General features: G+C 38.5%; 1 protein-coding gene and 1 long non-coding RNA gene across 3 annotated transcripts in view; one reads left to right on the top strand and one right to left on the bottom strand.

The window, feature by feature from the left end:
• LOC126028188 (uncharacterized) overlaps positions 1-20,963 on the bottom strand; it is a 104,892-nt gene that overhangs the window by 9,235 nt on the left and 74,694 nt on the right. The window lies entirely within an intron of this gene.
• Positions 743-20,901, top strand: LOC126028182 (cytochrome P450 2B11-like). Its single transcript, XM_049787230.1, has 9 exons — positions 743-919; positions 2,273-2,435; positions 3,254-3,403; positions 5,503-5,663; positions 13,735-13,928; positions 14,314-14,459; positions 18,151-18,338; positions 18,479-18,620; positions 20,710-20,901. Exons 1-9 carry the CDS (start codon positions 746-748, stop codon positions 20,895-20,897), a joined length of 1,506 nt encoding a protein of 501 aa, XP_049643187.1. The 5' UTR covers positions 743-745; the 3' UTR covers positions 20,898-20,901.

Here is a 20,963-nt window from a genome sequence, read left to right as displayed (position 1 = left end):
ACAGGCCAGAGTGAGTGCAGGAGGTTGCCGATTGGAGCGAGTGGAAAGCTGTCATTCTAGGGAACCCTGAGCTCCCGGAACAGGCCAGAGTGGGTGCAGGAGGTCACCGACTAGGGCGGGTAGAAAGCTGCCATTCAAGGGAACAGGGACAGGCCAGAGAGTGAATCTGCACTGTCTGGCTTGAAGGGAGTGGTGATTGGTCAGGGTGGACTGAGGACGAGGGAAGGTCCAAAACTCAGCGACATCACCCAACATACTCACATATAGCCACATCCTGAGAAGAGACCCAGCCCCACAACACAGGTGGCAAAAGCAGGCTGAAACCTGAAGGCACTGCACTCCAAGCCAAGCCAATAAATGCAAAGAAAGATGGGTAAACCAAAGAAAACATTAACAGGGGAGATGGAGAGAAATCAGAACAAGTTCCCAAGTCCACCAAAACGCACAGACCCAAGAGAGGAAGACCTAAAAGTAGCCATGAGAATAGAATTCCAAGCCATGCTAGAAAAAATGAAAGACACACTGGCCATAGATTAAAATAAATCAATAGATGAACAAATGAACCAATGTAAACAAGAACTCCTACAAAATATGAAAGACTCCATACAAACAGAAGTACTTGTTCCTGGTTAATGATCAAAGAAAGGTGTGGATTAGATGAAGTTATATAATCAATAGAGTGGCTGGCTAAAGATTAAGCCTTTCTCCAACTAGCAGGGGTGAGGACATCTGACTGATCAAAACCATGGAGCTAGGTGTCTTTCTCCTCCTTCTCCTGACTGTCTTCACTGTCTTGCTGCTATTGACAAGAGACCGCCCAAAGATACATGGGTGCCTCCCTCCTGGACCCCGTCCCCTGCCCTTCTTGGGGAACCTTCTGCAGATGGACAGAAACAGCTTGTTAAAATCCTTCCTCAAGGTAAGAAATAGAAGAATGGGGTATGAAGGTAGGGCTGATTCTCAGTCCCTGATGATTTATGGGATGGACTGAGACTTTTCTCCAGTCATTATGTGCACTGCTAATTAAGTACAGTACTGATTAAGTGCCTAAAAATAAAGTTAGAGGGTGGCAGAACAGAGGGTTGTAGGAGACCTTGCTATGTTGGAAATAAGGGTGCAATGGCTTTGGAACACAGGAACACAGGCTTTGGAACATAGGAAAGTGAAAAGAGGTGTCTGAGAGAACACTAAGCATGTAAAATTTTACATTATTCTAACACCCATGTTGAGTGCTTGAAACTAAGCATGAGGGGAAAAAAAGTCTCAGTCCCTAAGTAAGAGGTATCATCAATATCACAGAAAAACAGGTATTAACAAGAGAGAGCAATTGGCCTATTGAAATGTTAACAGGGATTTACTTCAAGTCAAAAGAATTTCCCTTTTCCAATATGTCAGTCTATCTCATTTTCTGTCTTTAGAATGCAAAGTAGATTAAAGTTTATCCAGTATTTGTTCTCCCTTTATTTTATTTAACCCGATATCCACCAATAACTGCCACATAGGTACACACTTTGATTTCATTCTTTCTTACTGTTGTATTTTACACACATACCCCACCTTTTTAATCCATTAAACTATCATTGAATTGATCAACTATCTCCATATCCTGATTATACTATGCACAGTGAATAAAAATACATTTATCATTTTGAATGAATATTTTTGGGTTTAGAGTAGAAATGCTGAAAGTAGAATTTTGGGTATTCTTATTTTGGATATTGTTATTCTTTCTGGAGAAGTGTCCAGAACTGCCTTCCACAGAGCTGAATCAGATGACATTTCTCTACCACTATTCCACAAAAAGAATGCTGCCAGAATTCTTAATAGATGCTGCTTGTGTCAAATGACAACTCATTGTTGTTATCTTTGATCTTTTACCATAATAAATGATGATGAACATTTTTCACATCAGGATACTAATTCTTTGGGATTTATTTATTTTTTTGGCCATGCCAGAATGTGATCAGGACTTCATTCTGGTACTGAATTTAGGTATCATTCATTGGTGAGTTCCAAATATCGTATTGGGTCCCTGAAAATGATTCCAGGTTAACCACTTGAAGGCACACTTTCTCATTGTATCCTCTGATCTTTGGAGACTTATACATTTAGCTGAAGGCACCAGTTCTAGGATGGGTTGGGTTATTATTTGCTGTGCTTGGAAACAAAATTACATCCTTCATAGAATATTTCAGTAATATTTTTGTCTCTACCTGTTGTGAGCAGAGGGGTACACATTTTCAGTAAACAAGGTTGTGGATATGTTTGACAGATGAGAAAACAATATGGGGATGTGTTTACTCTGTACTTGGGACCAAGACGTGTGGTCATACTATGTGGGACAGAGACCATCCGGGAGGCTCTGGTGGACCAAGGTGATGCCTTTTGTGGCAGGAGCGTCATTGCTGTAATGAATCCTGTTTACCAGGAATATGGTAAGAACCTCTAAATTCCTCCAAAAATTGGAAATTGAGCTTCCATTCGACCCAGCTATTCCACTCCTAGGGATATACCCTAGGAACACAAGAATACAAAACAAAAATCCCTTCCTCGTACCTATATGTATTGCAGCACTATTCACAATAGACAGGCTCTGGAAACAACCAAGATACTCTTCAACAGATGAATGGCTAAAGAAAATGTGGTACATATACACAATGGAATATTATGCAGCCACCAAGAGAAATAAAGTCATGAAATTTTCCTATACATGGATGTACATGGAATCTATCATGCTGAGTGAAATAACTCAGAGGGAGAGAGATAGATGCAGAATAGTCTCACTCATCTATGGGTCTTAAGAAAAATAACAGTCACTTTTGGAACAATCCTCAGAGACAATGATAGAAGGGCTGAAACTTCCAGCTCACTTCAAGAAGTTCACCACAAAGAGTGATGAGTGCAGTGATAGAAATAACTACACTGAGAACTACCATAACCGTGTGAATGAATGAGGGAACTGGAAAGCCTGTCTAGAATACAGGTGGGGGTGAAGTGGGATGGAGGGAGATTTGGGACATTGGTGGTGAGAATGTTGCACTGGTGAAGTGGGGTGTTCTTTACATGACTGAAACCTAATCACAATCATATTTGTAATCAAGATGTTTAAATAAAGATATTTAAAAAATATGAAGAAAAAGAACCTCTAAATTATCCTGAGAGATGGGATTAAGGATTAGGGTAGAGGACATTGAATTAGCCATGAGGTATAAATGGATTCAAGTGCTCTTTCCCTGACTTCTGAAACTCCCAGGTAGCATATTTGATAATTACCCACGTTGGAAGAATATGCGAAAATTTGTTCTGGCCACCATGAGAGATTTCGGAATGGGAATGCAGAGCACTGAGAAGCGAATTCAAGAGGAATCTCAGTGTCTGGTGGAGGAGCTGCACAGAATTAATGGTAAGCACAGTAGTTGGGGAAAGAGAGAGAAACAGAGAGGCAGAGAAAGACAGAATGTACAGGGAGAAAGAGAGACACGAATGGGTGGACTCTGTGGAGATAAATATAGGGTTTAATATAGTCAGAGAAATGGTGCTAAAGGAAAAAAATTATTGTGACTGAAAGGCCACCACAATTTGTAGAGAGAGAGAGAGAGAGGGTCACAGGGTACATGGATGTTGTGGTGTGATAGAAGGTGATCACCGATAAATAAGCATCAGTGTAAGGACTCTACTTACTCTTCTCAGCAAGCAATTGTGATTGATCATGCCTATTTAAACTACAAGTTACTTTAGTCAAAGACCAAAACTTACACAGTTGTTCCTTATACTTTTGTTTTTGCCACTCCATGTTCCAACCACAATCCTCTCACCAATATGAAGTTGTCTCCATTAATAGTCTTGTTTCCACCCATATCCAAGCTTACCTCTTTAGCAGGTACTAAATAATATATTTTATATTGCTTGTTTCCGGGTAGCAGTATTAATACATCTAAATAAAATTTGTTAAATTTTTTGTATCTGCCAATGAAATCATGTTTTAATCATTGTCAGAAGGTTTATTAAGCTTTTAGTTGGTACTTGGACTTCTGGTTATTTTCTTTGTTTCTGAACATAAGGTGGCTTTGAATTCATGTTAACGTGTAATCGGTGTGTCCTACTGTAATATCAATAAGAAAACATTTGGTATTTTTATATAGACATATTTGTACCTATATACCCTAGGAATTCCTAGCTCTGTATCTAATATTATTGTGCATTCTTGTGTTGGTTGCAGCTTGGCTTGCTTTATAAACCTAAGACTAGCAGCATCTCTCTTCCTGAGATTGCACATTTTAAGCTACAAGGATGTTTTGCTATGAATTTTCAAGTCTAAGATACATATTTTTTGAGAATATGGTGAATCTGGGGATCTGGTGGAATGTGACATGAAAACAGTGGATGGTGGCCCTAATCACAGTTTTTATTTAAAAAAAAAGAAATTGGACTTCCTGGAAAGGAAATAAAGGAGGTATTGGAAGATCAGAAACATATTGTGTGTTTACATTAAGAGGGTGAAGGGCAGTGAGCAGAATGGTAAGCCGGAAAACCCTGAAAGCAGTACTAGTGGTGGTTTTGATTTCTCTCTGGGGAGTTGTGAAGACAGAGGTGACAGGCTGTTTCTGAGGAGAATGGAGAACATGAGTGAGTAGTGTGGAGAAAGTGGTTGAGGCTTAGACAAGCAGAGCAGAGGAACAAGGACAGAGTGAGTGAGGAGAAAGAACAGAGTAGGAAGAACCAAGACAAATGGACATGTGGGATCAAGAGTGAGAGTGGAAGAACTTTGAGAGACAGAGTTAGATAGAGAAAAACAATAGGATACTTGTTGAAATGAGCAGCAAGATTCTGCAGGGAACAGAGAGAAAGGAAAGGGAACAGCAACAGAGAAGATGTATCCACTTGATGTTTTCTGGTCCACAACACCCCATTCCTCCCATGTGAGTCAAATAGTGCAGACATCAGCCAATAACTGCATATTTGTTCTCTGAAGAAACGACTTCAGAAGTAAAGAGAAGAAGAGAAGTGACTTTTCACCAGTGCAAAAAACATTTTAAACAAATATACAAGAGGCTGACATAATGAGCAAAAATTTAAGCACTTGAAAACACCATTATATCTTGCCTCTTCCTGCTTTAGAGGCAGATCCTGGACCCCCTGTTCCATTGCAGTTTTTGGTTATGTTAATCTCTGCACCTAAACCCTTGTGCTGAGAAGCAGGATAACTGCTCATTCTCCTCCATAGCAAGAGTATGGAGAGGCTTTGTGTACCTGTCTTGGAAATGTGTGCTGCAGCAGACCTTCTCCTTCCTTGTAGCAAATGAAAGGGGTAGATTTATCATGTTTATTGGAATAAACAAGTGTCAGACAATATTAGTTATTTATGCATGTCCCCTGTCATGTCCTTTTGTGTACCATTCTAAGCATCATAGTGGCAAAAATTGAGGCAAAGCATTCTGCCATTTTAAGTGGGAAAGCCCTGGCCATTAATGAGTGTCCAATAACCTATATCCTTTTCCCCAGGAAGTCTCCAGGATCCCACTTTCTTGTTCCAATCCGTCAGTGCCAACATCATCTGCTCCTTTATATTTGGAAAACGTTTCTCTTACCAAGACCCTGAGTTCCTTCGACTTTTGGGATTGATATTACAAGTATTTGAAGACTTGAGCTCCTTCTCCAGCCAGGTCAGAGTAATGAAAGATGATGGGAATTAAACTGACAAACAGAATTGATATGGTTGTAAATTATTTGGGGGTATAATAATTCAAATCAGGCATAAAAGAGAGCGGAGACACCAGTTATGTATATAAGATAATTGTCATAATTAAGAGATGGTAGATAGATTAGAGATGAAGAAAAATGAAGGAATGCTTGGCAGGATATAGAATTTATCAGAGAATCAAATTAATTAAGAAGTAATAAAGGGATATTTTTACACAAGGCAATGGGGTAGAAAAAAGAAGTATCACCAGCTTGGATTGAAAGAAAAGGAAAAGAAGAACCTTAGTATTTTCAACTTTTGGCACAAACAAAGTAGCTGACAAAACAACTCCAGACTGGTCTGCAAAAACTTCTCTGGATTTATTTTTATAATAGGAGTCACCATTTTCCTTGGTGGTGACATCATTGTCACTTACAAGTCTTCAAGTCTAAAAACTGATTCTCACTGTGAACATGTTGACTTGGATGCTATCTTAATCCTACTTACTACTGTCCATAACCACCCATTTTACATCTTGGCTGTGCACATTACTTAATCAATGAATCCCAGCACAAATTATAGAACTCCACATGACAGGTGTGACAATGGGGAAAAAATGCAGGCCTACCGGTGCTTAGATAATAAATATGGCAGCTCTGATGACCCGAAAAGTGCCACCCACATGTTTAGCCTCTCATATAAGAAATTGAGAGAAGCAATATGAAGGGTCCTCATAGAACTCAAAGAAAGCATAGAACACTGTACAAACAACAAATAAGGATAAGAGGATATAAAAATAAAAGTAGGAAAATTTTAAACTGAAATAACAGGACAGAAAATCTTGGTAGGAGAAAAGAAAACCTCACTGGCATGCCTCTCCAACAGAGTAAGAGCATCAACAAGAGAATCAGCTAGCTGAAAATAGACATGCATAACAATTTTATACAATAGAAGAGATTTGAGAAAAGCCTTAGAACAAAAGATCACACAATAGGGGAAACTCCTCAAAAATGTGAAGAAATGAAAATAGAAGTCTTTAATTACTCAACAGAAACAGCATACGTTTCAATGGATTGCAGAGACCACGAAGATAATGCCATGAAGAATCAAAGTCGGCTGGACTCTCTGCTGGAACTCAGATGCCAGCACCTATTTCTGACTGTCTCCTGTGCTGTGCTGCATTCTTGGCCTAACTTCATACAGTGTGTGGCTTCATCTGTGTATGGCTAGCCTTCCCTGGAGCCTGATTTTATCCAGTGTGTGGCTTCATCTGCACATGGCTAGCCTTCCCTGGAGGTGAGTTGATATGCTCAGAGAGCCAATGAATACAACCACAACACGTAGAAAAACCCACAATACAACTGTGACAATGGGAAGCAACACAAGCCAGCGCCAGGCATAGAGAATGAAGACAGCAACTCAGATGACCAGAACATGGCCAACCAACTAGTGAGTCTCTCAGATAAGGAGTTTAGAGTTGAAATATGAAAGATGTTCAAAGAACTCAAAGAAAGTATAGAATAGAAAACTAATAAGAAGAGAATATGAAGATAGAAATCAGAAAACTCCAAACTAAAATTTCAGGTCAAATAACAGGTCTGAAAAACTCAGTAGATGAATTGAAGAAAAACATAGATGAGTTTTCCCATGGGTTAACAACAGATGAGGATAGAATTATTACACTGGAAGATGAGATGAAATACAACTCCATACAGCAGAAGAGATTGGAAAAAATCCTTCAAGAAAATGATCAAACAATGGAAAAATTACTCAAAGAATGGTAACAGATGAAAATAGAAGGCTATGATAAGCTCAACAGAAACAACTTAAGAATCATTGGAGTCCCAGAGACCCAGGAAGAAAATCTCCAGGAAGAATCAACGGTCAAGAACATCATTAAAGAGAAACTTCCAGAGCTAAAGAATATATGTGATCAAATCCTGCATGCCCGAAGAGTACCAACTAAAAGAGAACCCAGAAAAAACACCCCAAGACACATCCTAGTCACAATGACAAATCCCACAGATAGAGACAGAATTTTGAAAGCAGCAAGATCGAAAAGAGAAATTACATTCAAGATTGAGATTTACTGCAGACCTGTCACCTGAAACACTCAAGACCAGAAAGCAGTGGTGGGACATAGTGACAAAACTCAATGAAATAAATGCTTCTCCTAGAATACTGCACCCAGAAAAACTCACTTTTAGGTTTGAAGGAACAATACATGGTTTCACAGACAAACAACAGCTCAGACACTTCACAGACTCAAAACCGATCTTAAAAGAAAAACTGAAAGACCTAATTTAAGACAAGGCTGACTAACTGACACACCAAACTTTGATATAAAGATGGCACTAAATTCCAGGACAATTCTTTCTCTCAATGTCAATGGACTAAATGCACCAGTTAAGAGACACAGAGTGGCTAAATGGATCAAAAAACTCAATCCAACCTTCTGCTGCCTACATGAAACGCACCTGCATAGTCAGAACAAACATAGACTAAAAATAAAAGGCTGGAGAAAAATCATCCAAGCAAACAACACCCATAAAAAGGTGGAGTGGTCATACTAATATCAGATGATGCAAACGTTATACTCAGGAAAGTTGTAAGGGACAAAGATGGACATTTTGTACTAATCAAGGGATATATGTACAGCAGGAAGAAACCACTCTCCTAAACATATATGCACTCAATGAGGGACCAGCAAAATATTTAATACAATTGTTGACAAATATGAAAAAAATATCAATAACAACACAATAATTGTGGGAGACCTCAACACGGCTTTGTCAACACTTGATAGGTCAACCAGACTGAAACCCAACAAGAATATATTAGACCTGAAAAGAGAAATGGAAAAAAGAGGCCTAGTAGATATTATAGGACACTCCACCCCCAGAAACCTGGATACACATTCTTCTCTAATGTACATGGGACATTCTCCAGGATAGACTACATGCTAGCACATAAAACATACCCCCATAATATCAAAAGGATAGAAATTTTGCAGGCTACCTTCGCTGAACACAAGGCCCTGAAATTATATGTGAACTACAAAAGGACACAGAAGAAAAATTTTAATACCTGGAAGTTAAACAGCCCAATACAGAATAACCAGTGGGTCCGAGATAAAATCAAAGAGAAAATAAAAACCTTCCTAGAAACAAATGACAATGGAGACACAAACTATCAGAACCTATGGGACAGAGCAAAAGCGGTACTGAGAGGAAATTTTATAGCTTTGCAAGCACACATCAGGAGAGAAGAAGGGGCATACCTGAACAGCTTAATGACGCAGCTCATAGAATTAGAAAGTGCTCAACAAAAGGAACCAGAAATAGGAAGACAGAAGGAAATAACAAAGAGAGCAGAAATCAAAGAAGTGGAAACCCGAAAAACAATCCTAAAGATTAACGAAAGCAGAAGTTGGTTCTTTGAAAAAATAAACAAGATTGATAGACCACTGGCAAAACTAACAAAGAAAGAGAGAGAGAAACTGGATAACTCATATTAGGAATGAAAAAAGGAGATATCACTACTGATATGGCAGGGATTCAAAGGGTAATCAGAAACTACTTTGAGAAAATCTAAGCCACTAAAAATGAGAACCTGGAAGAAATGGATACATTCTTAGACTTTTATAATCTTCCACAGTTGAAGGAAGAGGATGTAGCATATCTAAACACCACCATCAATATTGACGAAATTAAGACAGTAATCAAATGTCTGTCCAAAAACAAAAGCCCAGGCCCAGATGGATTTACTAATGAATTCCTTCAAGCCTTTCAAGAGGAACTACTACCAATCCTGGCAAGACTCTTTCATAAAATCAAAAAAATAGAAACACTTCCAAATAGCTTTTATGAAACCAACATCACCTTGATACCTAAATCAGACAGAGATGCTACCAAAAAAGAAAATTACAAACCAATATCGCTGATGAACACAAATGCAAAGATCCTCAACAAAATCCTGGCAAATAGGATTCAATGCCTCATTAAGAAGATCATCCACTACAATCAAGTAGGTTTCATTCGGGGAATGCAAGGCTGGTTTAACATCTGTAAATCTATCAACATCATACACAACATCAAAAACAAGAAAAGTAAAAATCACATGACCATATCAATAGACGCAGAGAAAGCATTTGATAAGGTCCAACACCCATTCTTGATCAAAACTCTCAGCAAGATGGAAATGGAAGGAACCTTTCTCAATATAGTTAAGGCCATCTTCCACAAGCCAGAGGCAAATATTGTCCTCAATAGAGAAAAACTAAAAGCCTTCCCTCTAAATTCCGGCACAAGACAAGGCTGTCCTCTCTCACCACTCCTATTCAACATAGCACTGGAAGTACTTGCTATAGCGATTAGGCAAGAAAAAGATATCAAGGGAATCCAGATAGGAAAGGAAGAAGTCAAGCTCTCGCTGTTTGAAGATGACATGATACTCTACTTAGAAAACCCTAAAGACTCCACCAAAAAGCTTCTAGAAATAATAAACTCATATAGCAATGTGACAGGTTACAAAATTAACACACAAAAATCAATGGCCTTTCTATACGCCAATAATAACAGGGAAGAAATGGACATTAAGAAAACAACCCCAGGGGCCGGGCGGTGGCGCTGAAGGTAAGGTGCCTGCCTTGCCTGCGCTAGCCTTGGACGGACGGCAGTTCGATCCCCCGGTGTCCCATATGGTCCCCCAAGCCAGGAGCAACTTCTGAGCACATAGCCAGGAGTAACCCCTGAGCGTTACCGGGTGTGGCCCAAAAACAAAAAAAAATGGGGCCGGGTGGTGGCGCTAAAGGTAAAGTGCCTGCCTTGCCTGCGCTAGCCTTGGACGGACCGCGGTTCGATCCCCCGGTGTCCCATATGTCCCCCAAGCCAGGAGCAACTTCTGAGCACATAGCCAGGAGTAACCCCTGAGCGTTACCGGGTGTGGCCCAAAAACAAAAAACAAAAAAAAAAGAAAACAACCCCATTCACAATAGTGCCACACAAACTCAAATATCTTGGGATCAACCTGACTAATTCAACATAGTACTAGAAGTATATTCCAAAGCAATTACAAAGAAAAATATATCAAGGGCATCCAGCTAGGAAAAAAAGAAGTCAAGCTCTCACTGCTTTCAGATGACATACTATATTTAGAAAATCCTATAGACTCAATGAAAAAGAATCTAAAACAATAGATTTGTATAGCAAAGTGGCAGGCTACAAAATAAACATGCAAAAGTCAATGATCTTCTTATAAATAAATAATAATAGAAAAGAAATGAATATTTATAATTCTTTTTACAATGTAGCCACAGGAACTCAAATACCTTGGAATGGACTTAGCTAAAGAAGTGAAAGCCTATACAAGGAAAATTACAAATCACTACTTCAAGAAATAAGAGTACAAAAGTAAAAGGAGACAAATACTCTGTTGATGTATTAAAAGGATCTACATCATTAACATGCAATATTCCCCAAAGCATTTTAAAGATATAATGCAATTCCTCTAAGGATACCCATACATTCTTCATAGTAATGGATCAAACAGTCCTGAAATTCATTTGAAAAAATATCCCCCACAAATAAATAAAGCAACCCTTAGGGAAAAGAAGATGGGAGGCATCACTTTTTCCAACTTTAAGTTATATTTCAAATCAATAATTATTAAAATGTCATGTTATTCCAATAAAGACAGTACTTAAGAGTAATAGAAAAATAATGATAATAGAGTAATAGTATAAATGTTGGAAGAACTGGTCAGCCACATGCAAATAAGTTAATTCTGACCTCCATCTAACACCACGAGCAAAGGTAAAATCAAAATTTATTAGAAACCTAGTTATCAGACACAGAAACATAAGATATATAGAAGAATGCATAGATAAAATGCTCTGTGACATTGAGACTAAAGGCATTTAAAGGAGAAAACACCACTGTCCAAAAATGTAGAAGCAGAGATAAACAAATGGGACTATATGAAAATAAGAAGCTTCTGCAACTCAAAGAAAACAGTGACTAAAATACAAAGGCCACCCATGGAATGGGAGAAATTATTCACCCAATATCCATCAGAAAAGGGGCTAATATAAAAAATATACAAGGAAATGGCAGAAGTTAAAAAAGAATACAATCTATACCCATCAAAAGCAATGAGAAGAAATGAAAAGGCACTTCCTCAAAGAAGAAATACAGATGGCCAAAACACACATGAAAAAATGCTCCACATCTCTAATCATTAGGGAGATGCAATTCAAAACAAAAAATACAGGTAACCTCTCATGTCTCAGAGACTGGCACACATCACCAAAAATATCAAGAACGATCAGTGCTGGAGGGGATGTGAGGAGAAAGGAGCTCTCGTTCACTGCTGGGGGTATTGCTATCTAGTCCAGCCTTTCTGGAGAACAATATGAATATTCCTCAAAAAACTGGAAATTGAGCTGCCATATAATCCAACTATACCACCTGATGAATATTCCCTAGGAACATAAAAACACAATAAAAAAATTCCCTTTGCACATCGATGTTCATTGCAGTTCTATTTACAATAGCCAGAATCTGAAAACAACCCAGATGCCTGACAACAGATGAGTGGCTAAGGAAACTGTGATACATATACATAATGGAATACTATGCATCTCTCAGGAAAAATCAAGTCATTAAATTTTTCTATTCAGAGGCCCGAGAGATAGCATGGACGTAGGACTTTTGCCTTGCATGCAGAAGGATGGTAGTTGGATCCTGGCATCCCATATGGTCCCCCGAGCCTGCCAAAAGCAATTTCTGAACATAGAGCCAGGAGTAATCCCTGAGCACTGCTGGGTGTGACAAAAAATAATTTTTGTTTCTATTCATACATGAGCGTGGAAATTATACTGAGTTAGAGTCAAAGGGCGCGAGACACAGAAAAGTCTCACTCATCTGTGGTATTTCAGGAAAAAATAAAAGCAGTGTGGTAATAATACCCAGAGATGATAGAGATGAGGGCTGCAAGGACCAGCCCAGGATATGAAGCTTACCACAAAGATAGATGAGAACAGTTAGAGAAATTACCACAAAAACTATCGTGACAATGGTACTGAGTGAGAGAAATACAATGCCTGTCCCAAAGACAGCCATGGTGTGAAGATGGAGGAAAATGGGAGGCATGGGAAATGGGAATGTTGCACTAGTGAAGGGGAGGTAACTTTTATAACTTAATCCCCACTACAAACATTTATAACCATGATGCTTAAATAGAGATACTTTAATAAAAAGAAAGAAGTAATAAGGGAATTCACAACTATACTAATCAATGAGGGCTTTGAATAGAGAGAAAGGAGGAAAGGATAAGAAGAGAGATAAAAAGTCCTGTAGAGACAACTGAGGTGAGATGGTTCAAGAATTACATATTCAGACTCTACTGTTCTTTGTGATCCCAAACAGTTGCGTGTACCCCCCTCTTCAGGAGAAAGTTTTATGTATTTTTGAAATAAACTGTAATTTTATAGTTTTCACACCTGTTTATATATATATATATAAAGAGAGAGAGAGAGACAGAGAGAGAGACAGAGAGTTTAGAAGAGGTGAAACCAAAGGAATAAGAAATATGGAAAAAAAAATTGGTGGAAAGATCTCCAAGTTTGTATTATGCTTCATTTCATTAATTAAAGATATGAACATCATATAACTCCCCATTCCAAGTAGGAAAACAATGAGTATGTGTTAAAAAAAAAAACTAAAACAGGGGACGGGCGGTGGCGCTAAAGGTAAGGTGCGCATGCCTTGCCTGCACTAGCCCTGGACTGACCGCGGTTCGATCCCCCGGTGTCCCATATGGTACCCCAAGCCAGGAGCAACTTCTGAGCGCATAGCCAGGAGTAATCCCTGAGCGTTACCGGGTGTGGCCCAGAAACCAAAAACCAAAAAAAAAAAAACCAAAAAAAAAAAAAACTAAAACACAAAAAGAAAAAGACAGATCCTAGAGAGAAGTTGGGGACCAGTATAATTGTCACAAACTGCGACTTTCTAGCACAATCCCAGGAGGCTCCATTGTCCCCTTCTCACCCACAGATGTTTGAGCTTTTCTCTGGCTTCTTGAAGTACTTTCCTGGCTCACATAGACAAGTCATCAAAAACATGCATGAAATCATCGCCTTCATCAGTCGCAGTGTGGAAGATCACCGTGAGACCCTGGACTACACTGCTCCCAGGGACTTCATTGACAACTTCCTGATCCGCATAGACAAAGTGGGGCCCTGGCAAAGCTTGGTGATGGGTGGGAAGCAAAGATGGGAAAGTGAAAAGGGAAAGAAAGGGGGTACTAGGAGGAGAAGGGCAGAAATGGAAGCACAGAAGCCAGGGAGGTTAGATTTGGGAAAATGCAATATGTTGGGCAACAAAGAGTAGGGGGAAACGAGGCAGAGAGACAAATTCAGCCACTTTTGCTGAAGGAAAATCTGAGATGTGTGTGAAAACAGGAAGCAGATGAGAAAGGCAGCTTTTTACATATGTACAGCATCTTACCTGCTGCATGTTCTCCTGATTAATTAAAGTCCTTTTAACTTTAAACACCCTCAACAACAAAATTAGAACTGCAGAATCACTTCAAAAAGTATTCAAGTTCCCATGACCTAATTTTTTTCTTCTTATAAATGAAAAGTCTGACCCCAATACCGACTTCCATCAGAAGCAACTCATGATCACTGCATTCTCCCTCTTCTTTGCGGGCACAGAAACCACCAGCACCACTCTTCGCTCTGCATTCCTGCTCATGCTCAAGTACCCCCATGTCGCAGGTGGGCAGAATAGGGCCTCCTGAGAAAGAGTCTCTATATTCTTTATAAATTTCTGTCCCAAATCATTACTGTAGTTCTCAAAGTGAAGCACTTAGGGTTTCAAGGTGCTCCTCCCAATCCAGTCAAGAATCTGGGTTGATGAATAAAGATTCTGTTAATAGGTTTGACAGTATTTTTTCTCACCATTTGTCAACTTACTCTCCATATTCTCTTCATCCATACCCAACTTCATCCATCTATCCACTGGCCCATTCATTTATCTATTTTATCTTCTTCATATTTCACCAGTCTGCACTTAGATTCTGTCATCCATGTTTTATTCAGACATTCACTTTCACCATTTAATTAGGTGATATATTTATCTATTAATGTTTCCTTCAATGAGAAGCCTGCCATCTATTTTTTGGCTAATTCATTATTCATTTATATATCCTAATTTGAATTAAATGTATTACTTTGTTCTAATTTTACTTCAACTTCTCCTTAATTCATCTGTTTTACCATTTCTCAATTTAACATTAAATTGATTAATTTTATTATTATGTTGATATGCAATCTCTGATTTATTATTTTATTAATATATTATGATATGTTATTACTTAATATTATTATGTTATTTATATAATATATACTATCATTATATTATTTTATTACTTATTACTTATTATCTTATTATTGTGATATTGTAATATTGCTTTATTCATTCATTAATTCTTTGTATGTAGATCTACAATCTCACCCATTGATATTTCTTAACTTTGCAACACCCTCTGAATTTTTTTAATCACATATACTTTCATCAACCTAGCTATACACTTTCCCGTAGAATTTGACTTTAATCTCCAGAGTCTTGCTATGGTAAATAGTGCTGCAATGAATATAGGTGTAAGGAAGGGGTTTTTGTATTGTATTTTTGTGTTCCTAGGGTATATTCCTAGGAGTGGTATAGCTGGATCGTATGGGAGCTCGATTTCCAGTTTTTGGAGGAATCTCCATATCGCTTTCCATAAAGGTTGAACTAGACGGCATTCCCACCAGCAGTGGATAAGAGTTCCTTTCTCCCCACATCCCCGCCAACACTGTTTATTCTCATTCTTGTGATGTGTGCCATTCTCTGTGGTGTGAGGTGGTATCTGATCATTGTTTTGATTTGCATCTCCCTGATGATTAGTGATGTGGAGCACTTTTTCATGTGTCTTTTGGCCATGTGTATTTCTTCTTTGTCAAAGTGTCTGTTCATTTCTTCTCCCCATTTTTTGATGGGATTAGATGTTTTTTTCTTGTAAATTTCTGTCAGTGCCTTGTATATTTTGGAGATTAGCCCCTTATCTGATGGATATTGGGCGAATAGTTTCTCCCACTCAGTGGGTGGCTCTTGTATCTTGGGCACTATTTCCTTTGAGGTGCAGAAGCTTCTCAGCTTAATATATTCCCATCTGTTAATTTCTGCTTTCACTTGCTTGGAGAGTGCAGTTTCTTCCTTGAAGATGCCTTTAGCCTCAATGTCCTGGAGTGTTTTACCTACGTATTGTTCTATATATCTTATGGTTTTGGGGCTGATATCGAGGTCTTTAATCCATTTGGATTTTACCTTCGTACATGATGTTAGCTGGGGGTCTAAGTTCAATTTTTTGCAAGTGGCTACCCAGTTTTGCCAACACCACTTGTTGAAGAGGCTTTCTTTGTTCCATTTAGGATTTTTTGCTCCTTTATCAAAAATTAGATGATTGTATGTCTGGGGAACATTCTCTGAGTATTCAAGCTTATTCCACTGATCTGAGGGCCTGTCTTTATTCCAATACCATGCTGTTTTGATAACTATTGCTTTGTAGTAAAGTTTAAAGTTGGGGAAAGTAATTCCTCCCATATTCTTTTTCCCAATGATTGCTTTAGCTATTCGAGGGTGTTTATTGTTCCAAATAAATTTCAAAAGTACCTGGTCCACTTCTTTGAAGAATGTCATGGGTATCTTTAGGGGGATCGCATTAAATCTGTACAGTGCTTTGGGGAGTATTGCCATTTTAATGATGTTAATCCTGCCAATCCATGAGCAGGGTATATGCTTCCATTTCCGCGTGTCCTCTCTTATTTCTTGGAGCAGAGTTTTATAGTTTTCCTTGTATAGGTCCTTCACATTTTTAGTCAAGTTGATTCCAAGATATTTGAGTTTGTGTGACACTATAGTGAATGGAGTTGTTTTCTTAATGTCCATTTCTTCCTTATTAGTATTGGTGTATAGAAAGGCCATTGATTTTTGTGTGTTAATTTTGTAGCCTGCCATTGATTTTTGTGTGTTAATTTTGTGTGTTAATTTTGTAGCCTGCCACCTTGCTGCCACCTTGCTGCCACCTTGCAGCACTATTTACCATAGCAAGACTCTGGAAACAACCAAGATGCCCTTCAACAGACGAATGGCTAAAGAAACTGTGGTACATATACACAATAGAATATTATGCAGCTGTCAGGAGAGATGAAGTCATGAAATTTTCCTATACATGGATGTACACGGAATCTATTATGCTGAGTGAAATAAGTCAGAGAGAGAGAGAAAAACGCAGAATGGTCTCACACATTTATGGGTTTTAAGAAAAATGAAAGACATTCTTGCAATAATAACTTTCAGACACAAAAGAGAAAAGAGCTGGAAGTTCCAGCTCACCTCAGGAAGCTCATCACAAAGAGTGATGAGTTTAGTTGGATAAATAACTACATTTTGAACTGTCCTAATAATGAGAATGTATGAGGGAAATTGAGAACTTGTTTAGAGTACAAGCGGGGGTCGGGTGGGGAGGAGGGAGACTTGGGACATTGGTGATGGGAATGTTGCACTGGTGATGGGTGGTGTTAAATAAAAAAAAAAACCAAACAAACAAAACAAAAAAAAATTTTTTTTACTGTTATGAATAATGTTGGTTGGGCCGGAGCGGTGGCACTAGCAATAAGGCGTCTGCCTTTCAAGCGCTAACCTAGGATGGAAAAAAAAAAAAAAGAATTTGACTTTAATCTGAGATATTATGGACTATGAATTTTTGATTTTGGGTCTCAACCAGTAGTAGTTGGGACCCACTCCAAATTCTGTTCAACAGAACTTGATTATCATCAGATCATGGGATGCCAGAATTGAAGATGTTCTTACACATGGAAAAGATATCCTCAGCTCATTGAATAATCACTCAGCTCCCTTTATCTATCCATATTAACTAAAATTTTGTTAACAGCATTCTGTGTTGATGAATTTTTGTTAATTATTTTCCCATTAATCAATAGATGTACACCTTTATTATTAAACTGTTTGCTGTTTTTTTCTAGAGTTATTTTACTATTAAGTTATTTGTGAAACAGGTCAATAACTTATACTACACATAATATGGATTCATAATATACACAGTTAAGAGAGGAATGTTTCCTGGTTTCTGGTAACAGGTACTCAATCTGAAATCTATACAAGTTGTATGAATTACTTGCAATGTACTTCTGTCTAACTATATACATGGATAGAAAATACATATGTTTCCTAGAGTGAGTATTCTTTTTTGCATCTTATTCCTGTCGCATGAAGAGTGCTGATTACAGATATAAATGTAGTATATCCTTTAAGGTTCCCAGGTTCATTTGCCTATGAACTGAAAGAGGAATTTTCTTGCTAAATGCTTCTTTGAATGCAGCTCAAAGTTACCGCTCCTGTGTTTAGAGAAAGTTCAGAAAGAGATTGACCAAGTGATTGGCTCGCATCGTGCTCCCACCTTCAATGACCGAACCAGCATGCCATATACAGATGCAGTCATCCATGAGATTCAGAGATTTTGGGATCTTGCTCCTATTGGTGTGCCTCATAAAGTCACCAAGGATACACACTTTCGAGGCTACATGATCCCAAAGGTGAGAAGAATATGAATCCTGAAATTCTTCACTGGTTTCTCATAACCTCCAAGTGTAAACACTATGACTAGGGTGATTTTCTCCACCTGTGGATGAGGGAGGAAATGACAAAGACTTCTGATCTTGTGATCTTTCCTAAGGGCACTGAAGTATTTCCAGTCCTGAATACTGCTCTCCATGACTCACATTACTTCAAGAATCCAGAAACCTTCAACCCTGAGCATTTTCTAGATGCCAATGGGGCCTTGAAGAAGAGTGAAGCTTTCATGCCTTTTTTAATAGGTAAGATGAACCATTCTCTGACACCAAGCACCCAGGTATTTGGAGATAATATAGTAGAGATCTTTTCTGAGATGAAAACTCAGAATGTTCACTGTTATTACTATGCTGATGATCCATTTCTCTTCCTTGTCAGGGTCATAGATTTCTAATTTATTTAATTTTGTCTACACCTCAGCAGATCCAAAGGTATTTTACACTCTCAAAGCCAGTAAATTGTTGGGTACTGAAGACGAAGTATTGCAAAGTCACCATAAGCTAAGAAACTTTTTCAAGATTTTTCACACAAATTGCTCACCAAACTGATTACATGGTATCAAAATGTGGTCTCTTTAATGAATGAATACGTGCAGATCTTTAGTCATGCTTGGTACAGTAGAGCACTAAGAGGCACACTTATGAGATAATGAGCTTCAATTTCTGTAAGTAATTTTCTAGAGATTTGGATGCAAATTATGTGTTCAGCAAGGTAAAGATTTTCTTGAAATGGCTTCCTAAGAACTGGAATGGTCTTGAGTTGTAATTGGAAGAGTATTGTCTGCAGAAAAAACAGCAAGGGCAAAAGATGAAGGTGGGCACAGCACGGTGCATTAGCATAATAACTGGTTAACTGGGGGAATCATTATGATCTCACCATGCTCCAATTTATCGCTATTTTCATTGTTTGGCAATTCAGATTAAGTTCATCCAGATATCCTGGTACCTCCGTTTTTATAGAAAGGAGCCAAAAATTAGTTACTTCCATCAAATTTTTACTTCCATCAAAATTTTATTCAGGGTACAAAGTATATTTAGGCACCAGGACACATTGAGTATCTAGTGCTTTGACTGCCTCCATTATTTTATCTTGAGTGGGAGTGAGAATGGGTGGTGTGGCAGTGAAAATTATGTTGACTTTATTCGAGTTGCAGAGAGGTAGGGAAATGAAAACACTGAGAGGCAGTGCAAGTGGAAGCTCCAAAGAGAGACTATTTGGTAGAAGGACATGATTTAGAGAGATAGAAAACGGGCTTACTATATATGGACCATACATATGTTATATATTGAGAGACATAATGACAGAGTGCAGACAGACCAAATTGATAAGGAAAAAAGTATCTTGAAGAAAGACAATAAAAATAAATCTAAGAAAATGCATAAAAATGAATATAGACAGAGAAAGAAATAGAGCCTTAGAAAGATTAATCAGAACAAATATGGTAGAGGAAGCAGAGACAGCTGAAATCTGTTTGACCATGAGGAAATCCCCAGAGTGAAGCAATATATTCAGGAGAAAGATAAAGAGCTGATTTGTAATGCATGGTCAGGACCTGAAAAATAGCACAGCAAGTAGGTCATTTTTCTTTCACACAGATGAAATGTGTTTGATCCCAGCTTTCTATATGGTCACCTGAATCAGCCAGGAGTTATTTCAGGTCCATTAAGAATCCATGAGTACCACAAGGTGTGTCTCCAAAACAAACCAAATGGTTTATGGGATTACTTACAGAAATACCTTCTGAAAAGCTAAGTGGTCATTATTAAGCTATGTATTCAAATATCTGGTTGCACCAGCAAAATATGTTCAGATGAACTCAGAGTCTCACCCCACACAGAAATCTAGAAAGAATCTGAAACCCCATTGTTAGTCCTTTCCTAGATCAGCAGCTTGCTGATTAGGAGGCAGAGAGCAATGCAGGATATCTCTCTTTGTCCATGCTCCACACATCCGCATTTTTAACTCACTGGTGATATTCTTCACATCTTGGAGAATCTGAGGGAAACCTTAGACTCCCACTGATCAGCAGGTCTGGAAAGACACAAGCTGCCACGATATACAACCTGATGTGAGAGACACACAGTGGATCACTCGAATCCCAGAAAGTTACAGATTTCATCTGAAAAGTGTGTCTGGTATAGATACCTGAGATTGTGAGTAAATTTAGGGATTAAGGTCTCCTTGAAGCCCATATGAAATTGCAACTGGAGGTCAACTCCAGATGTGTCTGTTGAAAAAGATGCAGAAGTCTCTACTTCCAAATGACACAGAGCACTGTATCTATGAGTCCTGCCTAGGATCCATATCTTCACCAGGGATCCTCTATGTTCACAGGAAAGCGCATTTGTCTTGGAGAAGGCATGGCCCGCATGGAATTATTCCTCTTCATCACCAACATCCTGCAGAACTTCACCTTGGCTACCACGAAGGACCCTAAAGATGTGGACATTACCCCCATGAAGATTTGGATGAGCAGAATTCCTCCATTGTACAAGATTCGCTTCCTGCCCCGACATGAATAGTGACAATGAGGTTTAAGAGACTGAGATGCATTATTAAGAATCTCTGCCTCTGTAGAAAGTTCCTAC

Source organism: Suncus etruscus, chromosome 14 (genome assembly GCF_024139225.1).
Source record: "Suncus etruscus isolate mSunEtr1 chromosome 14, mSunEtr1.pri.cur, whole genome shotgun sequence".
Taxonomy (NCBI): Eukaryota; Metazoa; Chordata; class Mammalia; order Eulipotyphla; family Soricidae; genus Suncus; species Suncus etruscus.
This window is presented reverse-complemented; position numbering and strand designations above follow the sequence as displayed.

Bases quoted from the DNA above. Each gene is read 5' to 3' on its own strand.
- LOC126028182 (XM_049787230.1), top strand. From the start codon at position 746: ATGGAGCTAGGTGTCTTTCTCCTCCTTCTCCTGACTGTCTTCACTGTC. The intron at 3,404-5,502 runs GTAAGCACAGTA...CCTTTTCCCCAG, and splicing joins GGAGCTGCACAGAATTAATG to GAAGTCTCCAGGATCCCACT. The intron at 5,664-13,734 runs GTCAGAGTAATG...TCTCACCCACAG, and splicing joins TGAGCTCCTTCTCCAGCCAG to ATGTTTGAGCTTTTCTCTGG.